This window comes from Archocentrus centrarchus, chromosome 11, assembly GCF_007364275.1.
Source record: "Archocentrus centrarchus isolate MPI-CPG fArcCen1 chromosome 11, fArcCen1, whole genome shotgun sequence".
Classification (NCBI taxonomy): domain Eukaryota; kingdom Metazoa; phylum Chordata; class Actinopteri; order Cichliformes; family Cichlidae; genus Archocentrus; species Archocentrus centrarchus.
In genome coordinates, this window is record NC_044356.1 from 9,439,268 (window position 1) to 9,463,322 (window position 24,055).

Below are 24,055 nucleotides of genomic sequence, written 5' to 3' on the forward strand. Positions count from 1 at the left end.
TCTGTAGGTTGTGTACAGAGGCCGCAAAGACCCTGCAGGTTTAATTAGCGAGCATCTAACCAAGCTAGCTCCAAAACAGAAGCAGCTTCAGGTGGTGAGAACATCAGGATGCAGCTGGATTTGAGCTTTGACTCCTTCAAAGAGTTTGTTTTTGTTTAACACCACATGTAGGCGTTATTAATCTGCTGCACTGATGCTGAAGTTTATTGTGGAGTTTATTGAGTTTGGGAGTTCATGTTTTTCTTTGTTTCTCCCTGTTGATGCTCATGTGTGTCCTTAATATTACACAAATTTAGCATGTCTTGTGAACAGTTGGTTGTTGACTATATTTCTTTAAACTGTATCTTTTGTCAAGTTTTCATTACACAATAGTCACTTTTGCGCCTTGAATCTTGCACCTGATTAGGTATGAAAATACTAAAACTAATACTGAAACTAACTGAAACTAACTAAAACTAAGCATGAAACCAAAAATAAAAACTAATAAAAACGAGCAAAACCACTCTGAAAACTAATTAAAACTAACTGAATTAGAGAAAAAAAGTAAAAACTAACTAAAACTAAACTATAATGTAAAATCCAAAACTATTATAACCCTGCTCTGTAGTTTGTATGGCCCCCATGTGCTTGTGTACAAGCCTGACAACGTCAGGGCTCCTCATGAGATGCCGAATGGTGTCCGGGGGGTATCTTCTGCCAGATCTGGACCAGCGTATCCCTGAGCTCCTCAGCAGCCTGAGGCACAACCTAGCGGTGTTGGATGGACCAAAACATACTGTCCCCATACTGGCGTTCTATTGGATTTAGATTAGGCGAGCATGGCGGTTAGTTAATGGTATCAGTTCCTTCATCCTCCAGGAAGTGCCTTCATACCTTCACCACATGAGGCCAGGCATTGTTGTGCACCAGGAGGAACCCAGGAGCCACTGCACCAGCATAGGGTCTGACAGTGGGTCCAAGGATTTCATCCTGATACCTGATGGTAGTCAGGGTGCTGTTGCCAAGCCTGTAGAAGTCTGTGCATCCCTCCATGGATATGCCTCCCCAGACTATCACTGACCCACCTCCAAACTGGCTGAAGAACGCTACAGGCAGCATAACAGCTTCTCCACGACCTCTCCTTTAACACCTAATTAGTGAGAATAGATTAACAACCCCCTCTGCTACTTAACTGACCAGATCAATATCCCAGAAGTTTAATTAACTTGATGCCATACTCTGATTGAAAAAAGGGTTCCTTTAACTGGATTGAGCAGAATATAAAAGAAGCTGATCAAGCAGTAAAACACATAATCCAGGCAAAAGCGCTGCACAGTAGTTAGTATCAAAAGTGCTATATGCATGTTTTTATAAAGTCACAGCGTGTTCTGTGATGATGGCAAAAACTTAGTAAAGTTGGTGCAGTTGTTACATGCACAGTAATGTTGACAAGCTCCTCTCACAGCCTGTCAGGATGGCCGAGTGGTCTAAGGCGCCAGACTCAAGGATGAGCTCCTTCCTGAATGAAGAGGCTTCTGGTCTCCAGGTGGAGGCGTGGGTTCAAATCCTGCTCCTGACACGTGTTCTTGCTCTTGTTTCAGACTTCATTCAAGTTGCATGTAAGTTTATGTCTTTCCCTATTGGTCATTGCACCCTGTATGAATACACAACATTGTAGCTTTCTTCACACAGGTAGCGTGGCTTGGTTGAACACATACTGCCATTTCAATGATATATTGCTACAGGAGCTCAGAGATTGTCAGATTATATAGAGGATTATACAGAGTGCTGCAACAGCCTAAAAAGATGGCAGAAAAGTTTGGCAATGCTCAGCAGTGTCTTTGCTTCCTCTTTCTACCTCCTCCAGTAGAAAGTTCTTCCATCTCAGATGTACGCAGGTTTCGAGACACTTGATATATCCCTGGAAGGCACTCAGGGACTGCAGGGGCTCAGACATCAGCCAGTGAATTAAAAAGCCAAAATTCCATTTGCCAAAATTGCACAACTGAGGCCCGGCTAAGCTAGCAGCTTTCAGTAAGACTGTTATCAGGCGGTTAGGACGAGGGTCCATGCAAACCGCGCAGACTCATCTGCAGAGAATTCACATTACAATGCACCAACTACACATGCTCTGCAGGCGATGAACTTCGAGCAGATGTTGGAGAACTATAACAGGAACTATTCAGTCGTTGGGTCTCCAGCTGTCTGACTAATCTAGGTTTAACTTCAGAATGATAACCTGCTCATGCTAACATTGCAAACATACTGATGTTTGGTTTGTTTATTGTGAGACATGTTCAGTACCTTAGTTTAGCTTGCTAGCATGCTAAGATTTGCTATCTAGCAGTAAATATATAACTGAGGTTGATGGAAACAGCTGCAAAAATCAAAGTCATTAAAGAAAATGTGGAAACTTAACCAAAGTCTGGACTATTACATGTCCTTTAATGTTTGCAGAGACATTTAAGTCTGGTGATTATCTTTAAATTATCTTCCTGTGTCACAGAGTTTGAAAATAAAGGCCTAATCATGGACATTTGCAGCAATTACCTGGTGCCCACTAATGACCTCAGCCAAATTACAATGAGTCAAACAGCAGATTAAACTTAAACTTCTCAATCAAAAGCAGCAGTGTGTGCAGACATCATAAGACGAGGGTTCACTCTGAGTCTCCTGGGACAAAACTGACAATAGTAATGAAGGAAAATGTGGATAACATAAAGCTTCAAGCTAAAAGATGAAAAATGCCACAACTGAAGTAATCAGTGAGTATTTTTTCTTGAGGGATCCAGTTCATTTGGGACTAGCAGAGCATCCTGTGGGAGCTGGGCTGCAGATACTACACTTAGAGACAGATGTGTGCTGCCCTGTCCCAATGAGAGCTCCAATCACTGAGTCCACTGACATGGAAAGTTGCTGGAGGATCACAGTGTCTCTAAACCTGCTGGCCTGTGATGGCAGCATTGATTATATCAGTTGATTATATGATGGTGGAAAATTCCAACAGGGCGTACCTAAAGCAGGGACATGGAGGGGCACCATGGAAATTTCTGGGGGGGGGGGGGGGGGGGTCTGGATTTTTCTGGAAAAACAGTCTCTTCTTTCTCAGTGCATTACTGTAAATATAACCAAATAATATAAAATGCACCAAACTCTGTGCTAATGAGATATATGTAACAGGTCCAGGAAGCATGCCCACTTTGGGCCCCTTAGTATAAACTGCTGTAGCTCATGAAGTGGCCAGTGAGTGTTTATCTGCTTGTTGCAGATGCTACCAAAGACATATTTGCTTTTATGAGCCTCAACCAAACCACAATTTACGGCTGGAACCAGACAGCTTTTTGTTTGGCACATCATTACGTGGCAGCCTCGTTTCCTGATGCATGTTTATGGAGGCATGAGGTCTGTGCGTGATTAAAAACATTACAACTCTTCATTTTTAAGTGGTTTGTATCTTTTTGATTCTTGGCTCTTGGTGCCCCCTTTGTCTACCCCTGACTAGTTTTAAATAAAACCACAGCATTAACCCTATCATGGTTATCCCCCCCCCCCCCCCCCCCCCGAGCCCAAGTACAGCCTCCCCGATTAGAGCCAGATCATGATTTTACTGGATTAAACTGCATCATAGAGAACATTGCATAACTGTAAAATAATTTAGACATGACTCAGATAATTCAGGTTGTATAGTGAAGTTTAATTCAAGTGTTCTCCTCATGAATGATTCAACAGTGTGCCTTAATTTAGCTCAAAGTTACTCTGTATTCACTGTAAAGTCAGGCTCTCGTGTGTAGGTGGTGGGCTCAGTGTGAAAGCAGGTCTCAGTGGGAGGGAGGTCACAAAAGGTCAGGTCCTGAAAACTTGTTGCTATGGTTGCAACTGCCTCGGCTGGCCTTGGTCTCACAGGGCTTCTGCCCTTTAGTTAAACGTCAGGAATAACCTCCACATAAGCGAACAAGGGAGATGAGGCTGAGTCCGGAGGTGATGTTGGAGTTTTAGCAAAGGACCGAAGTGACTCACTCATTTCACTGTTAAACTTCAAATACTGCAGTGAAGGTAACTGTGACAGTGAAAAATCCACAGATACAAACATGTCCCTCAAGAGAAAATTGACATAAAAGATGAACCACACAGTAACATCAGCCTTTAGCATTTCAGTATTGGTGGTGCATTTGCTCACAGAGACAAAACTGGTGAATAAAAGCTGTTATAAAAGGCTGTTATTGAGCACGCTGAGGGAACCTGAATGAACCTAATTATATGGACGACAGTCAAAGTACTGCGCATCACTGTTCTTTGAGCAATTAGTTTCTACTAAGAGCTTTCAATGAAATATTTTTGTATAGGTTTTAACTGTTAGAGGTTTTGTAAACATTCAAATATGAGTGTTGTATGAGTTGTCCAGACTGGTTGCAGGGGGAAAATGGTGCATTGGTGAGAGGTTCCTGGAGGCTGTTGGCTGCCACCAGGTGAAATCGGTCACAGGGAGGGTTCTGCACCAAAGACCTCCTTCAGATTGCTTTGGTTGCCAGCAGATTTCTGTAGTCCCTGCCAACAAAAAGTCCAGAGTGTGTACTTTATAGCAGCTTATGTGTCCAGTCAAGTTAACATTAGCTTCATTTTTTTTTTTTATATTTTAGCCCCTGCAAAACCCTTAATTACTTGCTGTGTGTCTTTGTTACAGTTCATCTTTCTTTCATGCAAAGCCAGCAGTATTTGCACCTCATTTGCAATAAAAACTGGACACATAAGCTGCTGTAAAGTAGTCTGGATGTTTTTTAAGCCAGAGAGGGGAAAACCGAGTAAGATAATCTGATAAATTCACTGATGCGCACAGATATGCGGAGGACTGCCACCCTCCCCAAAACATGTATAAGTGGATTAAAGCCATCAGAGGGAAATATCTGTGTTTCCATTAGCCTTTGTTAATTGATTTTTACCAGCAGAGCTGCTGTACAGATGACACACACAGACACACACACAGACACAGAAGTTCCTGTATGGGCACCATTAAGCCCCAAACAGGTCGACTCCTGGCAGGAGGCGCAGTGACACTGTGGCTTTGGTTTGAAAAACACCCACAGGTAAGCGGAGAAACAGACGACCAATTATAAGCAGCAGCAGATCGGCATGTTCCGTCTCGGACTTCCTCCCTCTAACCTGGCCTGTTGTCAAGCTGCTTGTGCTCTGCCCCCCGCCTCTGTCTGCCTCCTCACATCTACTTCACAATTACTGCCTGTCTGATGGAGTGCGAGTCACTGCAGCAATCAACTGTGTCTTCAGCTCCTGAGTCTCTGCTGTGGAGCTGCGATGTGTGGATCAGGGAGGCTTCAGGGGCCTCGAGTTTTACCAGCAGTCTCTTCCACTGCTCACAAAAAGAAGGCTGGAGAGGCTTGACCATAGATTATTAAAAAAAAATAGACATGCCATCCTGGTCTAAAAAGGGAAACCATGCCTTCAACCTGCACTCTTCATATGGCAGCACGTCTGGCAGGCACAAAAGTCTATGAGAAAGTGACCCTACTGCTCAGTTGATTTATTACAGCAATATATTTTACTAATCTTTCAGTGTGAGTCCTCATTTTAAAGTCTTCTTTGTCAGGAAATGATCTTCATCTTTAACCTTATGGTCCCATTCAGAGTGAAAAGGACAATAAAGTAGGATATGCTTTAATAAGCTGCTACCACACGAGCATGCTGGGTTAACATGGTAAAAAAAAAAAAAAGGATGGGTGACATCACTGTGGCTGTGTCCATCTTTTACATACAGTCTGTGGGTTTGACTCAAGCCTGGGATTAGTTTCCTTTTCAGATCTGGTTCCCAGTATAAGGAAAATACCCAAATGCATTAGATAACAATGCTGACTAATCTCTTTGTGAACATTTAATCACCCCTCACTGGTTTTAGTTGCAAAGGTCAGTGAATCAGAAGATAAGCTGTAATGTATGTATCCTAAAACTTGGGAAGCTCCTTCATTCAGCAGCCAAAAGTTAAAGATGAACTATAACAAAATGGCTTAAATAAATTTGAATAGTTTAATAATATAAATTATGATAAAACAAGAAAAAGTCACCATAGTGAATGTGTTTGAATTTTTGATTTGCATAGATTTTGTGCCGGATGGCCTTCCAGACGCAACCGTCCCATTTATCCAGGTTTTGGAGCGGCACTGGAAGCACACTGGAATGTGAGTGTGAATGGTTGTCTGTCTCTCTGTGTTAGCCATGCAACAGGCTGGTGACCTGCACAGGGTGTACCCTGCCTCTTGCCCAATGACAGCTGGGATAGGCTCCAGCGCCTCCACGGCCCTAAAAGGCTAAGCAGAAAAGTGGATGGATGGATGTTTCAATAGTGTTGTACCAACACTTTTTTGGAAATGTCATCTGTTAATTCAGCGTCATTGAAATTTTAATGTTGTTAATGTGCTTAAAGATAATCATTAGAATGGTAACAAAGTTTCACAGGTACTAAGAATTAAGATCATCAAAATATACTAGAATAATAAAGAGCATGAAATCCAAAATGTAGCTTGCAGTAACGAGGACCTTGGAGCACTAAACGAGCAGTGAAACCAAAAGAAAATACTTAAAACTTCAAAGTGATTCAAACCTCAGGGATAATAATCAGGGACCATGAGCAGTGACAATTTTACACATTTTAATTGGCTCGAATTCACAAAAGTCAACACACGGGAGTTTCTCAAGAAGCAGCCCGACTGAAACCCAAAGATGTTCAGCAGACTGACTGAGCGTGTTACCGGGGTGCTCAGGTGTTGTTGTTTATGGTCACTGCAGACCATAAAAAACCATAAAACTTCCATTCATGCTTTTTTTACTTGATGAGGGAGATTTAGGAAAAATACCACCCAGATAAAACACAGGTAACATTTCTCCTTCACGTGATTGATGCCAAACCTGAAGCCTGCATGTGTCTATTTAGATTTTTAAAATTTGAGCTATATTCAAACATCAGGCAGTCTTTCAGTATTAGTAACACTTGTTGGCCCATATTTAGGTTTTCAGACCGTGGTCAACCTAAGACTACAATTATCTGCTCCTGAAAGCAAACCAGCTCGTTTGCTGTGATTATTTATATTTAAAATCTTTTTTCAGGTTTGTATGCGAGTGTTTTTCCATCAGTCGAGCCCAAGTGTGAGAACAGAGGATGGATCAGATTAAGTGTGTCAACTGCGTGTGGATAAAACCCTGCTGTGACCTGAGGATTTTTCCACGCGGTCAGACACATCAATCACTCTCCCATCAGTGTCGCCCTATGTGTTCATCCCATGTGACTGCACAGGAAGCAATAAATGCAGATTGGCTCAGAAAGTGGGAAAGCAAACAGTCGTGAGAGTCACTCGTAAATACTTGATGGTATTTTTATGGCCTGTATTTCACAGGACAATAAATAAGCATCACCTCCCATTGCGAAACACGTTTGAGTAGGCAGGAACATAACTGAATGTAAAAATGCTCTTATCGCTCATGCTAAGGATTTGTCCTGGGATTCCTTCTTGTGTGCAACATGTTCTTGTTTTGAAGTCTTAGGAACAAAACATTTTGATCCACTTGCACTGAAAACACTCATGAGTAACATTTTTTTTTCCCCCAACACTGCAGGTTGTGAAATCCAGGCACAGCATGCATAAGCTGAATAATGCTGCTCAGGACTGAAAACACTCATATGTGCAACACATATTAACTTAAGATGTGAGATATCAGGGCATCCTGACTCCTACAGGGAGGGATACTGTCTGCATTTCATTAACACATGATGCAAATTTCCCAGAACCCTTGTGAAGCCATGAGAGTATCTGCGCAGTCATGAAGGCAGGACTGTGTCATGTGATAAGGCTATTAGAGGAGGATCTAGCCTCCCTAAATAACCTGGATTTAAGCTTTCCATGGTGGTGCCATTGAGAGAAAGAGAAGCTGGAAAAAAAACTGCCTAGGTGTTGGACAGGGCGTGGATGAGAGGTGCAGAGGTGGCGATGTGGTGCCACACAGGAGGCGAGAAAAAAGCTGACTCAGAGTCACAGAGAGGGAACATCCTGCATCGAGCACCGTGTGGCGTTAAGAGGCTGACTCACACGCACAGTGAGAAGATCATGCGCTGGAAAACTTCTTAGTGTGTGAGATCCACCTCCTGAATTATAACGATGAATGCACCCTGCTTCATCATGCAGGGGTCTGTCTAACTTCAGCTGCGGGTGCCTAAAAAAGTCCAATTAAACCCCTTTAACTCTGCTGGGTTTCTGTTTTTCTCAACCAAACGGCACTGAGACTTTTCCCATCTTTCCAGAGGGATCAGGTGAACAGGATTATGTGTTCACTAAAGGAAAAGTCTGCGTCAAACCTCATTTATTCCCAAACTGCAGCCTCACAAAGCCCCTCAAATTACTGCGCTGTTTCGTAAGAGTAGCCGGGAGCTACAGTACAGGAGGAGGAACCAGCTGGAGCCTCAGCTGCACCTCAGCTCTCTGTTTCTCCATCATTGCAAATAAGACTGAACTGAGGGGGCCACAGGAATGTGCCCCAACACACACACACACACACAGAAGGGGCCCTGCCAGTTAAGATTAAAGTCAGGGACTGAAAGGTGGAGACAGATCGTTTGATTGGTAAACTTATTTTTATTGTTTAACAGGATTTAACATGTGTATCAGTAACTCATGAAACCACTTTTTTATATTTGTTGTGTAAACTTTGTATGGCTTTGGAAACTTTTGATCAGCTCTATTACATTTAAATTTATAGCCTTTGTGGTTAAACAATAATTAAAATAACTTTTATAGGTCAGTTAATGATTAGCTGCACCACCCCTTTACTGGTCAGCTGACTTACACAAGGGCATTAATCACATCCCAACCCAATATGGTCTAATGCTCGTTACATAAGTCTCACTTAAGTCAAGCAAAGCCTGCAGCTCCCTTTTTACACACTCCATATATATAAATGCATATAAATGGGGGATATGAATGCACTTGGCAGCTGGATTTAAATTGTGTGACCTCAAAGTGATTCTGAGAAAAGGCTCTTAGGGTAGAGTCACTGCGTGTTACTCTCTCAGTTGGTGCTGAGCCTCGGTGCATCACCTTGAGACATATTAGAGGCAGTGACGTCATTTGGAGCAGTGTTCGCTGCTCTGTCTGCTCGCCAAAAGGCCTTTAGGTAGATTACCGCTCAGGTTTGGAGATGAAGTGGTTTCTGTGGTCGGGCAAATTCTCTGACACCAGAAATTTAATTTGGCAGTCCAACCTCTCTGGCCATTCAACTTGATTAAGACTCACAAGCTCCCTGTTTCGCTCTAATTCAATATAATAAAGCTTTTATTACAAACTGCAATTAAACTCTTCAGATCTACATCCAGGAACACACTGTGCAAACTGTCAGGACATTTCTTTAGTTATGGTCTAAAATGGGGTTCGGCAATTAATTTCCCCAAGACTGTTGTGGAAGGCTGCACCAATAACCTCAATTATGCTCAATGTAAATTATATCTCCTTATAAGCTTATTGCACCAGTAAGCTTATGAAGCCCTCCACAGCAGTCCCAGTTTCTCATGCGGCTCCTTGGAAATCTTGTGAAACCAGATTCATTCATGCAGAAACGACTGAGGGGTGCCTCGAAGAGTTCACATAACAAAGGAGCCTCAAGTGCAATGAGTCAGCATCAGTGTGGAGGCACCGAGGACCGCTCTTTAAAATGAGCTGTGTTTGGTCCCTCTGGGGGGTGACCTCTGTAACCCCACCAAATTTGAAATAAAAGTCTTCACAGCTGCTATTAATAAAAATGTAGTACATAAATACTGCATTTAAATGTTGCACGATAATGTGAAGATATGCATAGAGCCCACTGGCTCCGGTGTTTTCAGCTGTATCTTGCAGATGGAGTCATGATAAGATAATAAATGTATTAATTTAATTAAATAGCTCATTCATTTGTACACAGCTTGCCACATGATATGTTATTTATGCTTTAAAACTGGGGAAATATGATATTCTTTGTCTTTCAGGAGCTTTCTTGTACATAAGCCTTCATACATGATTTCAGGCAATTTTGAGAGAATATGTTGGGATATTTTGCAAAGTTGCACAGCAAAAAATATTTCACAATACTGGGTGTGGTTTAGATGAGGTTGTTGCATGGGTAGATTGTGCACCCATTCATGGGCGGTGAACACAGCAGGGTATTATCTGTGCTCTCCAACATTACAAAGACTGCATTCAGGAGCTGGCAGGTTAAAGACCAGCTACCTGCCAGTCTTGTTGTGCATTTGCATCCTCACATGCATCTAATAGAGAGATGTGTTTAACTCCCAGTTTTTAGCATCCATCCATCTTCAGGACATCTGACATATGGTCAGTCCCTCCAGAATCTCTCTTTTAAGTTTTGGTTCTGGTTGATTACTTTTAATCAATGGTGGGATGGTAATTTGTTTTTCATACTCAAACAAACCTGTTTGTACACCTAAAAACTGTTTCAGTTTGCTGCATTCTCAAACCAGTGGTCTCAGAACACACAAAAAACCATCACCAGTGCTGCTGACTGAGGCTGGGTTTGTGTAGCCGTCCTGTTTTAGCAGGACAGTGCCCACCCTCACACCGCCAAAGCAGTGCAGGCCTTTCTGGATCAAGAGCATATCCAGACACTTCCCTGGCCAGCATGTAGTCCCAGTTTGTCTCCTATTGAACATGTCTGAGAGTTCATCAGATTCAGCCACAACCAGTCACCACATAGCTGCCGGCTGCAGGCTGTGCTCATCCAGGAGGCTGTGCTCATCCAGGAGTGGAGCTTCCACATTCACTCTGTGCCTGCATGAGTTTTCTCCTGCAGATGAAGTTTCTTCTGCCAGTATTGAGTTAATGCTGCACATCAGGTCTGAGGACACGACTGCAAAAATCTTCTTAATCTTAAGAGTTTCACTTTTTGGATGAATAAAGCTAAAAATGAAATGTATCCATTATTTATATAAAGCAGTTAATTGGTGTAGAATATAGTTCATTTTATAGGTACACGCATTAAAACCTAAAAATTAAATTTGCTGGGAATACCCAAGTTTTTGGCTTTGGTTTGTAAAATTCCCAGGTTTCCAGTAAAAATCCTGAGCACATGACACTGACACATGACGCTACTTTCCTTTCTTATTCTGACCTAATAAAATGAAAGAAATGCTTATAGTGGAAAACACTTTGGCCCTTTTGGTTATTTTTGGCCGGAGGCTGAAATATGATCATCTGATTGTTCAGATCTGGTAAAATAATTTCAAGCTTTGCCTGATTGAAATTGTTGAAATTGTTGTTGGAATTAAAGGCTGAAATAGGATTATTATCTATTTCGCTTACTGTTTACAGTTTGTGCACCCAGGTTTATGTTTTTAAAAATATATCAGTGTCTTGAAGAAAATATAAGCCTGCGTTTTGTCACTTTTAGGCTTTCATCTGTACGTAGGACATGTCAGCTGGGCGAGCGGTCAGCATCACTGCAGTCAAACAAAGCTGAAATTCATCTCGGACGTCTGCTGATGGTGCAGGCCCGGACAGACGGCTGCTCGTCTATGGCCTGTATTGTTGTATGGCTGTGCAGTATGAGTCATCGACCACGAGTGATCTCCTCGTGGACACTCCAGAGCTGCCAACACCCACCACCAACGGCTGTTCGCTGGGTTACAAAAGCCCTCCTACGTAGAAATAGTCCATGCTGGCGGATAAAAAGCACTTTTCAAAATGTTTGTCTTATAAGGGTAAGATTCTATTCAGTAATGTCTTACGTAATATCCATTAGAGAAACTACTGCTAATTTAAACTTTTTTTGGAATAAAAGCTCTGGTCAAACAAAAAGAAATATTTTAAGGTACATTCCTTCAAGCCTGCATGGATTTGCTTTAGTGTGGACCCATAATATGGTAATCATGAGAAAATTAACAGTAGTTTCTTTTTATTTTGGACTTTTAACATTTTGTGTGGAAAGTGTTAAAAACTGGAATTTGAACTTTCTTTTTTAGACCTTTATTGTTATTAGGGAGGTTTGCTTACACATAAATGTTTTATACATAAATACTGGGCCATGTATAAATCAAAAACTGATCAAGTTTAACCTTCTGAGTAAGTCATTGAAGGTTATGACCCACAGAAAACCCTTGTTAGTGTCCACTCAATGTTTTTAAATTCTGTGATACAGAATTAACTTATTTTTATTTAATGTGTCTCATGATATAATTTTCTGTTATATTTTTAAATTCTTATCTGCCATCAGAATGTCTTTTTGTTATATGAATAATGGAAGTGCCTCTTGTTTCTTCTTTTTGCAGTTTTACATGTTTATTAATAAAAGATTAAAAAAGGGGGAAAAAAAATCAAACCAACATCCGGTAGCCATCTTTGGTGTTTTGCCGCCCCCTGCCGGGGAACCCTGTGCGCAAAGTAAAACTACGTCACATCCGCAGAGAATCTCCTTTTGAACTCAGTGGACGAACATGGCGGTCTGTTTGATTAATCTGCTTCCATCCAGCTTAAAATATGAAGCTTTTCAAACTGCCGACGCCGTGTTATGCTTTTGAAACGGGTAAGTTATAGTACCGCAGAGTTATTTTGAAAGAAATGTTGCTTTAAACCTATGAACATTGTTTCTTTTCGGGCTGTATCTCACACATGGCAGTGAGTTTAAGAGCAGCCCGGCTCTTTAGGTTCAGGCTGAAAACTTTTTCCTGTGTTGTTCTGTAGATGTTCCAGACTTTTCCTGCCAGGCTCAGTCAGCTGTGGCTCTGTCCTTTCTTGTTTTCTCTGTCAGAGAGATGTGGGGCTGTTTGAGCCCGGCTTTAGTTCTTGTTTTAAAGTATTTATATGCAAATATGGTGTACTTTAAAATAAGTAAATACATTTTGGCTGCTCCCTTTAAGGGTTACCACAGCAGATCATCTACCTCCATCTCACCCCTCTCTACCATCTTCCTCTGTCCCACCAACCCTCTCCATGTCCTCCTTCACTACCTCCATGAATCTTCTCTGTGGTCTTCCTCCTACCTGGCAGCTCCCTCTTTAACATCTTTTGTCCAGTAATATATCCACTCTCCCTCCTGAATTTCCAAACCATCTCAGCCTCTCTAACTTTGTCTCCAACCCGTTCAGCCTGAGCTGTTACTGTAGCTACCTAAGTTAACTACAGTTAACTGTAGTTAACTGTGCACTGTGCAATATTCATTCACCAATGTCCAATACTGTACATCATGTTTATATGTATGTTTATGTTTATATGTGTGACTTTCTACAAAAGGCATTCCATGCCATTCTATTCTAGTGTTAGTCAGTTTGGTGTTTGTTGGAGAAACGTGTGTAACTGTTGTCTCTGTATTTGTGTTTAGCTGGCTGGATTCTCCAGTAATGAGTCTGAAGCAGCAGCAGCACATGAAGCCTGGCAGCTGCCACCTTCAGTTCTTGAAGCTGGTGAATGATCACGAGCTGTAAACACGGTAATTTCTCTGTCATTATCTTCCATCACACATGATGTGAACGTGTAGGCAGTGTGCAGACTTCCAGCGAGACTGTGCCTGCAGTGGCTCTGTCTTTCCTATTAAGTCTGCTACAGAAATGTGAGGTTGTTTGAGGCCCTGCTGTGGCTCCTCATGGCAGGGTTATAGGTAAACCTCCAACAAACTGACCAGACTGTTTATTTACAGTGAAGTGTAATCAGTCACAGAGTAGGCATGCCTTATTTCTGTGCATCAGTAATGTCCATGCATGGACAGCATGCAGCTTACAGGTCTGGAAAATGAAGCTAACTCTGACTTGCCTCAGACCTGCTGCAAACAGACTAACGGTCATCTTGAGGTCTATGAGAAAACAGCCTGGGTAAACACACTTCAGGGCTCAGCCTCTCATTTCAGTTCATATTGAATCAAAACAGTAAATCCATTTTATAAAGTTACGTGTCAGAAGGATCATCCAGGGTCCAAACCATCTTAACCTCGCCTCTCTAACTTTGCTGCTAAATAGGGTTTAATATTTTTCCCGAAAATGACATGAATCAAATCCCGGGAAAAGACGAGCCATTTCCCGGGAATCCCGGGAAAAAGTTTATTTATTTTTTTGTTTTAATTAGGCCTTCTGTAGCCTGTGTCGGGCTTAACCTATTCTGATATTGTGGAGGTAGCTTTCCAGCTATGTCCTGTTATGCCCAGTAGGGGGCAACGTCGGCTTGATTAATGGAATAAAACCTACATCTCGGCATTTGAGTGCTCGAGCTATGCGGTGTTGTATCGTTCCTCAACACTCCCTTAACAAATATAATTCGAATATTCCTGCATTGTACATGGAATTATACCAAGCTATTTTACAACTGCTGGTGCAGAACAATACAGCTCATCTCCACACAACATTGATAAAGGCTCAGCCACGCTGTCGTGGCGACATCTGTTGCACTATATCTCCACCAGTGGAACGCTGTAATAGTCATTGAAAAGTTAACTACCGTACTACACTATAATATGACATAACACAGGGCCTTGAGTAATGCACTACGACTTGGTCATTGATATTCTGGCAACAGCAAATTTATAACACCGTGTCTGAGGGTTAAAGTAGGTTCGCTGTGAATCGTCTATTGAAAAACTGGCCAATCATTATAGCCTAAAAAATATACATTTTACTCAACTCCATTTTAAAAGCGTAATATGTTAAAATAATCTATTTCATGATACTTTTTTCACACATTAGGCCCGTATCCTAATTCATGATTGTTAGTAAGTGGCTGCAAACGAGGAAAAGAAACACTCAAAGTTAAACAGATATTTCTTTATTGTTCAGGGCAGGCATATTTTATAGGCTATATAATGCAATATAACAATATATAATAATATAAAATTATATAATACAAAATACCTTAAGCTAAACACATTGCCTACGATTTCAACAAATTAAAGAGGAAAAAAGTACAACTGTGTAATACCTCTATTAAAACGCTTGAGATGAAGGCTGAAGCCTTAAACAGAGGCTGAACGTGCCTGAAATGAAGAATAATGCTTTTCGCATTAAACGAACCCTTCTCTCAATATTTCCTTAAATTTAACATTCTGAAGCTTTCGTTTCTTTCTGAAAGTCAAATCGACGCGCACAACTTTTTTCCCGGTTTCCCGACTTAACGTTTCCCGGGAAACGGGAAATGGTTCTGATCGCATTTCCCGGGAATCCCGGGTACCGGGATTAAACCCTACTGCTAAAGCACTCGGCCTGAGCTGTCCCTCTGATAAACTCAGTGGGGTTTACATAAAGGTTATTGTGGTTTACTGAAACTACAACAGCTGCTTCTTAGTCAGTTTGGTGTTTGTTGGAGAAATGTGTGTAACTGTTGTCTCTGTATTTGTGTTTAGCTGGCTGGATTCTCCAGTAATGAGTCTGAAGCAGCAGCAGCACATGAAGCCTGGCAGCTGCCACCTTCAGTTCTTGAAGCTGGTGAATGATCACGAGCTGTAAACACGGTAATTTCTCTGTCATTATCTTCCATCACACATGATGTGAACGTGTAGGCGGTGTGCAGACTTCCAGCGAGACTGTGCCTGCAGTGGCTCTGTCTTTCCTATTAAGTCTGCTACAGAAATGTGAGGTTGTTTGAGGCCCTGCTGTGGCTCCTCATGGCAGGGTTATAGGTAAACCTCCAACAAACTGACCAGACTGTTTATTTACAGTGAAGTGTAATCAGTCACAGAGTAGGCATGCCTTATTTCTGTGCATCACTAATGTCATGCATAGGCATCATGCAGCTTACAGGTCTGAAAATCTCAGATTCAATCACTCAGTCCAATCTTAACCCTTTAACTTCAGGTGATCGCTGCTGAAGCGCTGGTTTCCTGCCCTTACAGCTGCAAACAGCTGGTTAAGATGTAGGGTATCACCACGAGTCAGCCAGCTTTTTATTGAAAAGCTAATTCATGCATTTATTACCAGGTATTTAAAAGTAGAATGGGGGGCAGAGCCTTCAGCTTTCAGACCTCTTTTCTGTGGAATGCCAGTTTGGGATTTTTAAGATTAAACTTAAAACTTACCTTTTTGATCAAGCTTATAACGATCCTTTAGTTATGCTGCAAAGGGCTTAGGCTGCTGGGGGATTGTTATTAGTGATTATTAATCTCTGGCTCTTTTCTGCAGCATGTCTTTTGTCTTGTCTCCCTTCTCTCACCTCCAGTTGGTCACAGCAGATGGCTGCCCCTCCCTGAGCCTGGTTCTGCTGGAGGTTTCTTCCTGTTAAAAGGGAGTTTTTCCTTCCCACTGTCTCCAAGTGCTGCTCATAGGGGGTCGTTTTGATTCTGGGGTTTCTCTGTGGAGTCTTTACATTGTAAAGCACCTTGAGGTGACTGGTGCTGAATTAAACCTGCTGCAATGACACTTCTGGTCAGCTTGAGCTTGAACAGCTGCTTCTTAGTCAGTTTGGTGTTCGTTGGAGAAACGTGTGTAACTGTTGTCTCTGTATTTGTGTTTAGCTGGCTGGATTCTCCAGTAATGAGTCTGAAGGAGCAGCAGCACATGAAGCCTGGCAGCTGCCACCTTCAGTTCTCGGAGGCGGTGAATGATCACGAGCTGTAAACACGGTAATTTCTCTGTCATTATCTTCCATCACACATGACGTGAACGTGTAGGCGGTGTGCAGACTTCCAGCGAGACTGTGCCTGCAGTGGCTCTGTCTTTCCTATTAAGTCTGCTACAGAAATGTGAGGTTGTTTGAGGCCCTGCTGTGGCTCCTCATGTCAGGGTTATAGGTAAACCTCCAACATTGTCTTACTGCCTTTCAAGTCAGGCTTAATGCTCATTGCACCACTTGAGCATTTTCTTTATTAATTAAGATTTATTAGCACTGTTTTTGATCTTCATCAAGCAAAAAAGAAGCCATCTTCTACAATAAGTTGCTGTAATGTTGCAGCCAATCACATTCCTGAAGTGCATCAGACATCATCATAGTTTATTTACCACTTTTATTAAATTCTGTCCTCCTCTTTCTCTGCAGGTTTCATCCAGAGAGCTGAAGAAAAAAGAAGAAATCAATATTACAATAATTTTTATGTCATTTGAAGCACTTGTTGGTTAAGTCGAACTGCAGATTGTGTGTTTTGATGTGGGAATATGTGAAAGTCATCTGCTGCTAAACATTCAGGGCAAATATTAAAAACCTGAAAATGAAAATGGATTTGATGCTATTTATTTCTGCTCTGCAGAATTTATTAAATGCACCTTCATGTTCATGAGTGACTCTCACTGGTAACGAGATCCCTGCCACCCTCCGTCACACCAGCCCTCTGCGTGTCCTCCACAGCCGGGAATCTTCTGCGGTCTTCCTCTTACCTGGTAGCTCAATCTTCAATACCATCACCCTCTTAAAATAATGGCCTAAATAATGGTAATTTTTTAACAAAAGTTTTCATATTTTCAAAGTTTGGTTGAGTTTATTTGTCTTTTCTAGAAAACCTGAAAAAAATGACTTGGGCCATTATTTTAAGAGGATGTCCAATGTATGATGGACAAACACTTAAAAACCTGCCGTTTCTCCTGCCAGTAGATGGTATAAAATGTTTGTGTCATTCTGCATAACATCCATGTGATGGCGACAGTGGTCTGCATTAGTGTGTAAAGGTCAGAAAGCCTTGTTTAAATTGCAAACAGTGAGTATGATCGCTGATTAGTTTTCTTGGTTTCTTTAATGCTGTATGAAAAGTTTAATGAGGACGTTTAAACTGCACTGAAACCTTTTGGTCTGTGGATGAAGTGGAAATGAGAAGTCAAAGTTAGACTTTAAGCAGTTCGAAGCTTTTTCACTTCTGTAACTTATTAATCAGTTTATCTATGTATCTGTAACCTGAGAGATTTCCACTTAAAGCAGGTGCATCCCAACTTTATTGATCCCAAAAGTTGGGATCAACAAAGTTGGACAAATGATGGTTATCCTATTTTTTTTTATTTTTTAACATATAATTATTGTTAGTAAATGCATTTATCTATTTTGCATGATTTTCATGTGTAACAAGTCAGTACCGGACGTGACGTAATGAGTTTCGGTTTCGCCCTGGCTGGATCCTCAGGGCTGTGGTGTAAACAGAGCCGGAGTCATGAATACAGAGAAGTGAGCAGTCGCAGTAAGTTGTCAGTTATCAGAGCCTCGGTGTGCAGGTCCGCTCAGCTTTTGGTGCCTGTAATGAGAATTTAATGGACTTGATCTCATGAACCGGCTCCTCTCGGCCTGTGTGAAAAAGTTGTTTTAAATCAGAAGCGTTTGTTTGCAGCGAGAGCTCATCGTAGCTGCACTAGTTTTGCTCAGTTTTGCGGGTCAGAAATGTCCATTTGCACATGTTTACTGTCCAAAAAGCGTTGCTTTCACTTTCGATTAAACTAACTAAAGACGACAGAGCCCATGCTGCCTCTCTGGAGGTGGCGGACCCCTGTCACCAGCCCGAACGGGCCTTCATCATATTCGAGGAGCCAGAGGGTGAGTCCGCCTGGAGCTCAGCAGCAGCGGCTGTAAGGCCTGAAACATGTGGTCAGGTGGAGGTGGAGATGTTTGCTGTAAAGCTTCTGTGTGGATAATAATAATTTTAGCCGCTCAATGAGCATTAATATATGATACTTTACCGCCCTCTACAGGCGTTTGTATGAATTGCAACACCATTAAATTGGCCTTGCTGCACTGCTGCCCCGTTCTGAACTCTTCTCCAGTAACTTTGTATCAGTCACAGTTCAATTATTCTGGGCCCGTCAGCTGATCCTCAAGCAGTTTTCAGTTTAGTTCAGTTTGTTTCCAGAGATGATTCGCTCGTTTCATTTATGTTTTAGTTTAGTTTTCACTGGTTTCAGTTTAAGTTTTAGTTTTCTTAATCAGGTGTATCAGAGAAATAAAAGTAAAAAAGAAACATATTACTCCAACACTGTTACACTTACTGCCTGAAGGTCAGACGGACCAAATGTTGGGATTTAATAACTATATCAGCAGAAAGTGAGATGGTGTGCAGGAGTTCTGATTATTTGTACTGTGAATTTATTTTAATGCTTTGCCTTCTTTGCAGTCAGAGGTGTAGGTTTCATCTGGAAGTTGGTGGAGTCATAAACTTGGAAGACTGTCTGAGGGTCCTCCGCTTTAATATTTAACAGTGAAAACACCGAAGGTAACCAAACACTGCCTCAACATTTACCATCAGATTAATCCTTCGTGCATTCATGTCCTCCTCTTTTCTCCTCAGATGGATTTCCCAGTGGAGGCAACAGTACATCTGAATCAGTTCCAAGATAGGAACGAAGTGCTAAAAATCCTCAGGTCACATGGCTTTGAGCTGGAGGATCTAGGAGGAGGTCAGGTGCGTGTAAACGGTTATTTTTCTAAGCTCAGAGATACAAAGGCTAAAATGGATCAGCTTCTCAGTTCACAAACCAGGATGTCGCCAAACACATTCTCACCAGTCCCAACTGCGTACTCTGGAGCTGTTCCCAAAAACTACAGTCGCAGAGACAAGGCTCCACATGCTTCACCATCTTCACCCACCTCCTCCTCCTCACCAGCACCAGGCTCTTCACATAGTCGTCCAGCCTCTTCCCTTGACTGGCGCGATTCCCTCAGGCGTGATGCCTCCTTTGTCATTGATGCAGATGTGTTCATGTATGCTGACCAGTTCAAGAAGAAAGACATTAACACCATCCGGACCAGCCATGGTGTTGAAATTAAACAGCAGGAACGTGGTGATATGTTCAACGTCACTTTAATGGGGAGGAACTCAAACGCAGCCATGGGCAAACTACAGAGCCTCATGGATGATCTCAGCCAATCACTACGCACGCAGGAAGTTCCTCTGAAGGACATGAATCCTGACGGCAGAGTGCTTTTAGGGAAAATTCAGCAAAACGGGAACATCGACGGCTCAGTGCTGGTGTGCCACATGACAGACAGACTCCACCTCATTGGCTCATCTAGAGAGAGCTACGAGTTAAAGCAAAGGCTGCTGGGACGCACAGGAAGGACCTCAGCTAGAAGCTCCAGGGGAAGGAGCAGCTCTGCTCCACCAATCAATCGCAAAAGCACAGAAACAGCTGCCCACCCCAATCCATCGCCTGGAGGGGCCACAGGTTACTCCCCATCGAAGTACCAGGATGATAAACGGGAAGACGCTGCGACCGGGTGGGGAGCTGCTGCTGCTGCCCAGAGCCGGGGAAGAAGCTGGTCTCTGTCCCGTGGGAATAAAGACGCAAACAGGGTTGATGGCAACACGCGAGAGAAAGAAAGTAAAGCGCCAGCTCAGAGATCACCCAAAAAAGTTTTGATGAATATTCCTAAAGATATAAAGGATGTGTTCAAAAAGCGGAACGCAAAAAAGAAATGAGAGAAAATCTCCGTTAATGACACAAAACAGAGCCCTGCTGCTTCCCCTGTATGTGTGTAACTAAGTGTCCAAATTCATGTTAGATTTCTTACTGAGTACCTGCTGTGATGTTATACCCTAAAGCCCAACTGATACTGAAACGTGTTCGGCTTGTGGGGAAATGCACTTTTATTACTTTAAATTTAAAAGAGTTAGAAAAAGGTTTGATAGACTGTCAGAATGACGCTGCAGCAGCTAAACACTGGAAAAAGGGGGGACAGCCTGGCAGTTTCCACCTTTCAGCATCAAACTTCACTTTTAATAAAAGTAAAATGTTGTCAACATAAAGCATGAGCTTATGCACCTCCTCCACTGGCAAAAACACCCAGGAATCAGTTTCCTTCCTTATAATTACAGAAACAACAGAGGAAACTGACGCAGCCTTCTTCCCCTTTCAGTGTGTCTGATCGGCTGTTCCTGGGTCATTGTTTGGGTACACTGATCATTGGGTGGCTCAGAAATAGCCCCGTCCCACCAGGTGAAATGTCTGGAACAGGAGACTGTCCAGCATCTTATATTATCTGAGGAGTTTCAGCTCTGAATGATCCCTACTTTCAGTTTTAAAATCAACTAAATAAATCAATAAAATCAAGTCTTCTGAGCAAGAGTTCAAAATCCAAAATATTTGAATTAAATTCTGTTTAAATAAGACAAATAAGTAGTTTTTTTCATGTTTGAGGAGTTAAAAATAAAAGCACATTTTATTTAGTGTAAAGGTGGCCTGACGGTGAGAAATCAGTTAAACAGTTACTTGTTATATCGCTGCTCTTTTCACGAGGCGACCGTGTAATCTGTCAGTCTGTCGGTCGACGGTCTGATCGGATCTAATTATCCTCTGATGACCTTTGACACTTATTTCTGCAGCTCAGACTTTGGTATATTTTCCAAACTGCTCGATGAGTGTGTGAAGATTTCTACCTTAAACTCATCTCTGATGTTCTTTTAGACAGGTGAAGGTTGCTGTTTTGTTGTGCAATATCCTGATTTTGGTTCTGACTCTGCACTCTTCAAATGCCTTAAAATTATTTTATAATAATAAGCTTCACATAATGAGATTAATTTGGAGACAAAGCTAGAGAAGCAAGGCTAAGATGGTTTGGATGTGCAGAGGAGGGAGAGTGGATATTCTGGGCAAAGGATGTTAGATAAGGAGCTGCCAGGCAGGAGGAAGAGGAAGACCACAAACGAAGGTCATGGATGTAGTGATGGAGGAGATGCAGAGGGTTGGTGTGATTATCTGCTGTGGTGATAATCACACCAACGAATCAGAGCAGCTAAACGAATCAGAAGAGATTAACTGAAGAGGGCACTACGTAGTTAATAGTAAATGAAATGTTTTTTCCATTGTGATGTGAACACAGTTTGCGAATCACTTCTAGACTGACATTTTGTAACCATGTTTTTGATGGCTGCTGTCACTGTCTGGCATCTTTCCACATCAGTGTGTTCATCGGACAGTAATGACTCACTGAAGTGTGTAAATGTAAAAACAGAAGAATAAAAATGAAGCACTTAAAGGACGTGTGAGTGTTCACATCTGAGATTTCCTTCTGGATCTTTTGTCTCTGCGTGTTTGTTACTACGTTCCCCCCCGTAACACCTGAATGCGACATCTGTATGGAGTCAGAAAAAGACGAGAGGAAGCCTGAGCAGGAAGTGAAAACGTCTCTGACGTTGGCCTGACCTGAGAGGGGAAGTACTGATGAGGATCTAACAGCCTAACCGTAGTAACTGAACGGTAAATCGTTTAAGATGAGACATTTGAAGCTGAAGGATGTGACGAGACAGGTGAACGCCCTGCAGTGGGGAGGGTTCTGGGTTTCTGATAAAAAGTCCCTTCACACGTGTACTTTCCAACGAGTGTATGTGTCGAGTGTACATTAAAAAGATCATTTTTGTTTATTTAATAACAAAAACACATCAGTATGATGAGAAATGTCGCCACACGGCCTCGTGCTGTTTATCAGTCTGAACATCTAATTGAACGGAGACAAAGACTGAGAGGCTCTAATTAATCGAGACAGAAAACTTAAAGGGACAGTCAGTCATTTTTAGCTCATTTGATAGAAAGAAAAGGATACATAAATTTATGTGTGATTACATCTTCCAACAAATTGATGCAGTCTTATAAATTTATAATGAATCTATTAAAAATACACAGGAGCGGGCGCCGCCATGTTCCCCCGCCATATTTGAATACAGTGGCTGGGAAGGACATCTCCCTGCTGGCTAATCGACTTTAACATAAAGTTTATATGCAGTGCGTCAAAGGCAGAAGAGAAGTCGTAGGTTAACCTGCTGTGGAGGGACATTTAAATTTGTGGCTGCACCTTCAGACTCAAGATACGAAGGATCATACCTGTCAGGGCTCCGATACACAGAAACGTGTATAAGGGGCCAAAGATACACCTGTGCACCAAGTCTGGTTTCTCAGCTGCTGATGGCGTAGGAGAAGTTTGTGGAGAAAGAAAGAAACACACAGACAGACGGAGCTTTTGTCCTTTTCTCCTCCCCTAACATCAATCCCTCCCACTGGAGATCCAAACAGATGTGGCGAGGGAGACAGCGGGTGTTTAACAAAATACCTGTTGCCTCCCTCTTTCTTTCAATGTCCTTCAGCACATTTGAGTCCAGAGTGACACAGTCCCATACAAATGGACTTCTTCACCCAGATTAGTGTTAATGGCCACTGGGACAAATGCAGGTATAAAGCATTTCACTGCTCTCTTCTCTTAAATGAAATCTAAAATGTGTTGAACACCACAAATTAAATCAGTCCTCGTGCCTTTTTGGTTTAGCATCTTCACACATAAACCCCGAACCTTCTGCATCTCTGTATTCAGCAGCACGTGGCAGCTGTCGCTGAGCCGGCTTTTGCAGGTTTCTTCCTGTTAAAAGTAAATTTTGCTCCCTGCTAAATCTGAGTGTCGGGAAAGTGAGAGGACTGCACTCTGAAAGGGGCTTGTTTTATTGGAACAAAACTTTCAGAAACCAGAGGAGCTTCTTATTATTACAAACTCCATTTGTGAAAGAGACAGTACAGCCGTGGATTTGTCTCATCATGGAAAAAAAAAAAACAAAAGACAAAACAATCCATCTGAGTCATGCTGTGTCAGCGGTCTGTGCTCAGAAAGATAAGTGAGAACTGCAGGAACATGTTGGAAACGAAGATCAAGTTCATCACGTTCGACTCTCTGACTCCATCCTGAGAGGAATGCAGATGTAATCATCCGAGTTCACGCACCAGACTAAATACACTCTTGAGCATCTTTGCACCTTCTGTCTGACTCTGTGATTAAGTAAATTTGGAAGAAGTGATGCTTTTCTAAATCAACAATATAACAGGAAACATTTTTTTTTATTTTATTACCTTTTTTCTTGTATTTTAACCTGAACATGCTTCCAACTGGATATAAATGGATATCACTCTAATTTTGTTACATGTCTGTTTCTGTTACACTTGATTTTATAAGGATATGACCCAATAAAGCTACTTGTTAAAATGTACATCGCAGTTATTAAAAAAAGAGATGAAGTTGATGACAGCATTTGGTTATTAGCTGAAAGTCACCTTTTACATAAAAGACTAAAACCAAGGAGCTCGGAGCTTCAAGACTTCTCGAAACGATTTCCAAGATCAACATAAGGAGTTGATGTTTAGTCACAAGGGATTTAGAAATCTGTCTTAGTCAGCATT

The 24,055-nt window shown here is 41.9% G+C and overlaps 1 protein-coding gene, 1 long non-coding RNA gene and 4 other non-coding genes across 8 annotated transcripts; all 6 read left to right on the top strand.

The window, feature by feature from the left end:
- Positions 1 to 1,447: 1,447 nt before the first annotated feature.
- trnal-caa (transfer RNA leucine (anticodon CAA)) lies at positions 1,448 to 1,558 on the top strand. Its single transcript has 2 exons — positions 1,448 to 1,485; positions 1,513 to 1,558. It is a non-coding gene; the product is annotated as a tRNA-Leu (tRNA).
- A 10,856-nt stretch (positions 1,559 to 12,414) lies between these two features.
- On the top strand, positions 12,415 to 17,143 carry LOC115788538 (uncharacterized). The gene is made up of 5 exons (XR_004020598.1): positions 12,415 to 12,540; positions 13,336 to 13,443; positions 15,340 to 15,447; positions 16,447 to 16,554; positions 16,968 to 17,143. It is a non-coding gene; the product is annotated as an uncharacterized LOC115788538 (long non-coding RNA).
- Positions 13,497 to 13,628, top strand: LOC115788849 (small nucleolar RNA SNORA9). Its single transcript, XR_004020640.1, has one exon. It is a non-coding gene; the product is annotated as a small nucleolar RNA SNORA9 (small nucleolar RNA).
- On the top strand, positions 15,501 to 15,632 carry LOC115788850 (small nucleolar RNA SNORA9). The gene has a single exon (XR_004020641.1). It is a non-coding gene; the product is annotated as a small nucleolar RNA SNORA9 (small nucleolar RNA).
- On the top strand, positions 16,608 to 16,739 carry LOC115788851 (small nucleolar RNA SNORA9). The gene has a single exon (XR_004020642.1). It is a non-coding gene; the product is annotated as a small nucleolar RNA SNORA9 (small nucleolar RNA).
- An 876-nt stretch (positions 17,144 to 18,019) lies between the features above and the next one.
- rbm43 (RNA binding motif protein 43) lies at positions 18,020 to 21,812 on the top strand. Of its 3 annotated transcripts, none has more exons than XM_030741495.1 (3): positions 18,020 to 18,090; positions 19,015 to 19,113; positions 19,189 to 21,812. In XM_030741495.1, the coding sequence occupies exon 3, from the start codon at positions 19,189 to 19,191 to the stop codon at positions 20,317 to 20,319; it is 1,131 nt and encodes a 376-aa protein (XP_030597355.1). In that variant the 5' UTR covers positions 18,020 to 18,090; positions 19,015 to 19,113; the 3' UTR covers positions 20,320 to 21,812. The 3 variants fall into 3 exon arrangements, with proteins under 3 accessions (XP_030597355.1, XP_030597356.1, XP_030597357.1); XM_030741496.1 differs by having other exon boundaries at positions 18,027 to 18,077; XM_030741497.1 differs by lacking the exon at positions 18,020 to 18,090 and adding an exon at positions 18,352 to 18,440.
- Positions 21,813 to 24,055: the final 2,243 nt, after the last annotated feature.